Genomic DNA, 7,781 nt, shown 5'->3' with positions numbered 1-7,781 from the left:
CCCCACCTTTCTCTCTTACTCTATATCTCCCCCCTCTTTTTCCTTCCCTCTCTCTCTCCTCCTCTTTCCCTCCCTGCCCCCCATCTCTGTCATATGTGTATGTACACCCACAAGTAATCAGTCCATTATTTATTCTTACCTTCTCCCATCTTCCTCAAGACAAATTGTAAGACTTCCCACTTTTCTCAGCTTACATGTTTTGTCATTTCCATCCTCCTCCTTGTGTTTATTTTTGTCTGGTTTAATCCTTAGTGGGAAAGCATGATATATGATAGTGATTTAGCGCAGGAAGACACAGTACAGACTTAGCTTAACTTAGTTTTTCCTTTCTTGAATCCTTTCCTATCCTCCATGGTCTGACCTAGTCATTCATGCCTATATACAACAGTCTTGTAATTATAAAGAATTCTAGGTTTCTGATTCTATAATCTGATTTTAAGTGATTTTACTCCTTGAGCAACATGACAGGGTTTGCTTTATTCCCAGGATGTCATTTTTTCATTGCTTTGACTCAATATGCCTCTATTTTGTAACACTTTACCTTTGATCTATTTTCCACAATAAATAGCCTTGATGAGGGAAAGAACTTGGACTTTTTTTCTTTCTTTTGCCTTTCTCCTTTTAGTTAAAATAGTGAGTAAGTGAGTAAGGGTGTGTATGTGTGTGTGTGTGTGTGTGTGTGTGTGTGTGTTTTGGGGGTCATTAAGAGTTTCCTGATAAACAAGTAAACCTATAAATGGTCAAATAATAGTATATAGAAGTCCTACAAGATCCTTTCTTGCATTTAGATTTGAAGGACAATTGGTATAGCAGTTCAATCATTATTTTGAAGTCAAAGGACTAGGCACAAAGTATAAACAGAAAAAAAATAGTCAACAACTAGTAGAGGGAATGGGCCAGAATTAAGGGATTAGGAAAGGCTTTCTGGAGAAGATGAGATTTAAACTTGGATTTGAGAGAAGCCAAAGAGACATAGATGAGAATGGAGAGAGACTGTATAAGTGATAGCTTTTATTACTATTATTACTTTATTAGGTAAGTCACAATCTCTCTTGCCCTCAGTTTCCTCTTATTTTAAAATGTGATTTGAATATGTAGCTTCTGAAGCCCTTCTAGATCTTAATCTATGATAGATGGTCCTAAATCTAAAAGTACAGCCTTTAAACTTTTTTCAGACCTCCTTTCCTTCTCTAACTGAATCCTCTGTTCTTATAGATTTTATCTTTATATTCAATGCCACTTGTGGCTTGTAGTACTTCTTCCCATTTTTGACTGGATTCTTCCACAATTTTCAACTTCCCTTCTAAAAGAAAAAAGAAGTCCAAACTTCACTTTATTGTGTTTCCATCCCTTTCTCCTATAGGAATGTCTTAGACCCCTGAGCGGGACAAAAGATGTTTAACTTTCTCTTGGCATAGGCAGAATTTAACAGCAATTTCCAGACTAGTGGGCACCTTCTTAAGCCTTCCCCACTCCTTCAAGCAGGGACATCACCCTATGAAGTTTGATGATTTAACTTTGATGTAGAGTGTGGTTCTCAGTTTACCCAAAGACTAAAATAACGGAAGCAACAGAAAATTGAAACTTTCCACTTAAGTTTCTGAAGTTCTCTCTTATCCTAATTTCTTTGTAAAAGGATACATGCAAAAGTGTGTTTCTTCTAACATTCATCTGTTCACTAAGTCATACATGATTTTTCCCAGCCAGTGAGAATCTGTTTAAACGTTGCTGGCTCTATATATTATGTGGGCAATAAAACTATCTGAGAACTGGAATTTGGCAATAAACATTTGTTAAACTGGAAAGAGATTTGCAGATGGGACCTGTGAATAAAGAATAATAAAAATACCATTAACTACCATTAAGGTCACACTTTAAAAGTCTGCAAAGGACTTAACATAATCTGTTTTTAACTTTACAATAAACCTCCAAAGAGGTAGAACAGGTTTAATTATTATAATCTGCAAATCATTCAATCTAAATCCTTATACCTCCTCTAGATATATTATATTGATTTTAATGAAGCAAATGTTTAAGGAAAAGTGTTTTCTGACCAAAAAAAATGGCCTAATTTATGAGAAAACAACATAGCTGTCTACTAATAAACTCTCAATAGAAACACTATTTAGATTAGTTATCTCAGTTATCACCTGCAGAGGGCAGTATAGCCTTATTTTTGAAATAGATTTGTTATAAACTCAAAAGACAGACACGTGAATTGGAAAATATCCAGATAATTACGTTTTGGGGCCTCTTGGGGGCAGCATAAGGTTTCTTCTTCAGCTCACAGTGGAATTATCCAGAGCACTTCAAAAATTACTTCAGATTCCAACACTGAAGGTAAAGGCTGGAAAAAAAAAAAGATTTTAGAAATATCGTTCCATTGATTAAAACGAAGTTATTTTTCTCTTCCAGGCAGCTGAAATTTGATTTTATTTTTTTAAATGGAAAGGCTTTTGTTTCAAAGGTGGACTTCCTAATTTATTTAAAATAAATGAAAATAAAACCTTTAGCTAAGTTTTCCTGTTGTTTTCCCTTTTAGTCTCAAATTGACACCTCCTTCAATTCAAATATTGTTTCCTCTTTAAAACATAAATAATACTAATTCAGCATATTTCCCAAAGTACCTATTACTTTCTTGGCTCTTATTATGAAGCAGTTGGTTTAGTTTTCATATTTTTTATTTTCCTTCCCTGTTGAGGAATTCTTTTTTCTCCCTGTAAATAGGCTGCATATCTAGGAGAGAGATGCCTCGTTCAGTGAGGGGTTGTGGCTTCCCCGTGATCCCAAAGATTAATATGTGTCAGGGGCAGGTGAATCCAGGTGGATTTGTCTTCCTTCAAAACTCTCTGGTCATCTACTGTCTATTCTAAAATACAATGTCCTTTCCAATCCTATAGGCAACATCGGAAGTTAAAAGTTTGTATGACTGGTACTTTATGATAAACTACCCACAGCTTTGATCATTGGCCTGTTGGCCTCATCTCTGGTCTTCATTATTTTGTAGAAAATCAAGAGCAACATCTTACACACGCATACCTTATAGTTTATATTGTCTTTGACCATCACACCCACTTTATAAGATAGAGGCTCAGAACGATAAGTTGCTTGCCTGTGGGTACATATATTCATAATATAAGTTACTATATCAAGCCTTGAGTTCTGGTTCCAAACCAATGACTCTCCCCTGGTCAATACATTTTTTTCATTAACTAAAGTAAAAATTCGTCCAATAAAGAAAGCATGCAGGTATTAAGAAACTTAAGATCATTTGAAAAGATTTGAGAAAATTGACTATCTAAGTCATTGCACATTTTGAACTGTTTCTTTTTTTTAAAAAAGGAAAGAAAAAAAGAAAAGAAAAACATGATAAAATTAATTTTTAAGTTTGAAAAGAAGTTCTAGCCTGGATATGAAAATTAAAGGAGAAGAAGAAGCAAGATGTGATGGGGGTAGGAGGGAGGGGTTGGAGCAGACAACTATTTGCAGATGTCTGATCTCAAACACAGAAAAAAAAAATTATGCTGTTTTTCTTCAGCACTGTTTAGCTTTCCATCTAGAGCTAAACAACTAGAAAAATATTCTCCATTCCAGTTAAGAAAGTAAAAGTACCTATTACTTTCCTGCCCCAATATATGCATGGATATACACACACACACAGCATGATCAGAATAGATGCAAACTAGATTTATTTTGAAGACTGAAACTCATATATAATAAATGTTCACTGCAGACACATTCAGCTTTCCTGATGGATTTTGCAAACTTCTCAATTGCTGCAATACTGATAATTCTGAGCTTTTAGAAACCTCATTGGCTGGCAGTAAATGTGATTTTATACAATGTAAAATATCTTGTTGAGAGAGGCATTATAATACTAACCTTTCCAACCTCTTCTTTTCAGTGTCCAAGCAAAACATATGATCCATTGATTAAGTCAACCAGAGATTTTCCAGATGATGTCATTAGCTTTATAAAGCGGCATCCTGTGATGTATAAATCTGTATACCCTGTGGCTGGAGGACCTACTTTTACCAGAATTAATGTGGATTACAGATTGACACAGATTGTGGTCGATCATGTTATTGCAGAGGATGGCCAATATGATGTCATGTTTCTAGGAACAGGTAAGTTGGAAATTTCACTTTATTGTCTTTCAAAAGACAAAAACTGTCCAAGAAATTTTTTAAAAAGTTATAGATTTTTTTCTTGGTAAGAAATACCTCTAATAAGTATTATGGTATTACTCATTTGAACTAAAAAGGCTGTGAAAAATGTTCATTATGGCTTGGTAGGAATGTCAAAACAGTTACTGAATTCAGCAGAGCTTCAATTAATTGTGAATTGGAAAGGTATATGGAAAGCATTATCTGTAAACTATAAATGTTGCCTATTTAGTGTATTTTTATTAGTTTACATAATTCAAATATTGGTTCATAAAAGTATACATTGTAATGTTATGTCTGACAACAGACTAGATCTAAAGTACATAATTCAAACACATCAATAAATTCGAGATGAATAGGTTTTAGTTCAGGTAAAATAAAGAAAAAGATACAGAAATGAAATTAGAGAAGACAAAAACTAGAATGTTTTCTAGAAAACTGAAATTTCAAGGTAATTATCAAAATTGTAAAACTTTTCATTTTTTAATTTATAAAAGATATGTCAAATCACATTCCATAAAATCCAGAGATACTCCTTAAGTCTCACTCTTAAGTTTAATATCTAAAATGTACTAGAACCACCAGGTGGAGCTAAATAGTTTTAACTGAGATTGTTACAGTAATAGGAAACTTACTGTGCTGGAAATATGTCCTTGTATTTATATTTATGAAAGAGGATATAAGATAATATTTCAAAGATCACATGGCCAGTTTTGTTAGAATATCAATAAAATTTTTTAAAAAGCTAGAAAAGCTTTCCTAGCTCAAGGTCACAATAGTTATAGTTGAAGTATATGTATTAGGACATAGTTTTTTTTTTTACCAACATAACCTTCTGTTGTATTCCTGAAATAAAGGATAACACATAGAATTATTTCAAAAGGTTACATGTCCAATTTAATTTTTAATATTTTCAAAGATCAACTTTCCTTTTCTTTCCTGCCCTTATTATCTTTTTGCAAGGTAAATTCAATAATTTCAGGGGTGAAAATTCAATTCTTTTCTTAGCAGCAGTAAATGCACCAAACTCTAGTACACTGCAGTTATACATGCTACCACCTCTGAAGTAAAAGCTTATAAAAAGAGAAAGGCACAGTGATGCAGTTCAAATAGTGTTGGATTTGACTCAAAAGGATCTGAAGTCAAAATTTAGCTCTAATCTTTCTTACCTGTGTGTTGTTAGACAAATTACTTAGGCTACCTGGGCCTCCGTTTCCTCATCTGAAAATTCAGCTTGGAACAGATGGCCTTTCTGGACCCGTCTGGCTACAGATCTCTTTGTTAGAATAATTATCCTTGAATTTATGTGTGATGATAATAGTTTTTAAAAAACCCTGAATTTTTGTCTTTCAAAAGAATGAAGAATAAATGTTATATTTTAAAAGCATTTGTCAATTTCTATGTGGTTGTTCCATTAATAAATACATGCCAAGAATAATTATTCTGCATTATATCCTTTCTGGTATATGTGAGAATAGTTCAAAAGTTTCTCAAACACGGTGTGTGCAGTCATTGTCAAGAACACTGAGAATACCACATCTTTCAACATCCCCTGTATGTGTGTATTATTTTTGGGAACAACAGAAAACTTCTAATACTTTGGCAGGAAAACCATTATATACATCATTTCTCATATATTCTATTTATTTTTGTCTGGATTCTTTCAAGATATTTAAAGAAAAGTAATGTGAGCAGTAGGAAGACTTAGAAATGTGTTAATACTTAAGGTAGAAAACAGAAGAAAGGAGGTTCATAAATGATATATTTTGTTTTAGATATTGGAACTGTACTAAAAGTTGTCAGCATTGCAAAGGAGAAATGGAATATGGAAGAGGTAGTGCTGGAAGAATTGCAGGTATTCAAGGTAAGACCCAAATTCAATAAGGCCTATAAACAACATCAGAGAAAAATCAATGGTATTTTTTTTAAATACATTCTCTCTCTCAGAAAACAAAAACAAAATTTTCTTTGAAGACATCTTCCCATTGCTCCATAAAGAAAATCTATGGGAACCATTTACAATTAATATTTAGAAAAGGACTAAACTTCGTGGGTGACATACTGTGAAATTGAAAGCAATACCTTTCTTTGCTGCATTCTTTGAGAATATAGTCAAGGCGAAAACTGTCATGTCAGATTAAAGCTTCAAACCCCTTTAGCTTTCCAGATGCTCTTCTAAAATATAAATTTTACCTTTGCATTTTTTTTGTAATCAAAATGGAAGAAAGTATAGGAGAATTTATAAATCATTCTTCCCAGCTCTTCCCTGGAAATTTGTATAGGCAGCTAGGTGGCACAGTGAATACCAGGCCTGGAGAAGAGGGAGTCTCATCTTCCTGAGTTCAAATCCAGCCTCAGATGCTCCCAAGGCCTATTACCCTGGTCAAGTCACTAAACCCTGTTGGCCTCAGTTTCCTCATCTATAAAATGAGTTAGAGAAGGAAATAGCAAAACACTCTGGTCTCTTTGCCAAGAAAATCCAAAATGGGGTCAAGAACAATTAGACATTACTGAATAGCAAAAAAAAAAAATGTATTTATATATGTATTTATATATGTATGTATATATTAGACACACACACATATGGTTGAATTTATATACATATGTGCATATATTCATGCATATATATAGAAATGTGAAAGCTAAATTGTAACAAGCACTAGTATATACTTCACTTATTCTTTTAAAAGCAATAGCAAACCATATATTTTTGGATATATATCATATATCTTATATCTATATCTTACATATAGATATAGATCTTATATATTCATGGAATTTTCTAGTTTCAGTACTGTTGACCTTTATAATAAAGTTGAAACTGAATCTTAAAAATCAATTCTAAATTGTGTCTGTTAATGTTAGTTCCACACGATTTTTAATTAAGTTTTTTCTTTTAAAAAAAGATGAAAAGGAAATTTATCTGATTTTCTTATACTGAGAGAATACATAAGAACAAACCTTTAGAAATATACCATTCTTTCATCATCCAAATGTTTTACTATTCTTCCTTGAACCGATAGTACTTTCTGTGAATGTGTTTATTTTTTTAAGTGGTTGTTTCTACATAAGCCTTTAACACTTCTAGAAAGGGCCAAGCCCTCTTCTATGAAGGGCTTAAATTAATTAACATGTTGAGTTTCAAATGACCAGGTTTATATGTTGATAATAACACTGGTAAAAAAAGTTTTACAAGTTTAAGTCCTGTTATCTTGCCTCAACCAAAAACCAAAAAACAAAAACAAAAACAAAATCTGAAAAACTCAGAATCTTTTGTCCTTCCTAAGAGGTCATAACTATCATTTAGAGTTTTAGACCATTTGTTAAAGGAGATCTATATGGAATGAAATATAATAAAATGGCAAAACTTGCAAAGTTTAATAGATAATAATAAGTATGAGAATATTTGTTTATACTGTATTAAAATATGTGAAAAACAGTTAAGGAAAGTTGATTTGGAAGAGAAAAGTCTTCAAAAAATGCTAAAATTTTAAAAAGTTAAGTATTTCTTTTATTTGGTAAAATAGTTTTGCTTTTAGGATTTTTAGGAAAATATAGCATTCTGATAGTAAAATATCTACATGAGAAGGGAGCAAAGATCCCTGAAAACCTTAG

At 32.5% G+C, this 7,781-nt stretch overlaps 1 protein-coding gene across 1 annotated transcript in view; it reads left to right on the top strand.

The window, feature by feature from the left end:
* SEMA3D (semaphorin 3D) overlaps positions 1–7,781 on the top strand; it is a 231,629-nt gene that overhangs the window by 202,241 nt on the left and 21,607 nt on the right. Inside the window, exons 13-14 of the mRNA XM_044677285.1 lie at positions 3,905–4,127; positions 5,942–6,030. Of these exons, the coding sequence (XP_044533220.1) occupies positions 3,905–4,127; positions 5,942–6,030 (312 nt within the window). The remainder of the gene's footprint in view (positions 1–3,904; positions 4,128–5,941; positions 6,031–7,781) is intronic.

Source organism: Gracilinanus agilis, chromosome 5 (assembly GCF_016433145.1).
Source record: "Gracilinanus agilis isolate LMUSP501 chromosome 5, AgileGrace, whole genome shotgun sequence".
NCBI classification, from domain to species: domain Eukaryota; kingdom Metazoa; phylum Chordata; class Mammalia; order Didelphimorphia; family Didelphidae; genus Gracilinanus; species Gracilinanus agilis.
Note: the sequence above shows the minus strand (reverse complement) of the source record. Positions and strands in the feature narration are given on the sequence as shown.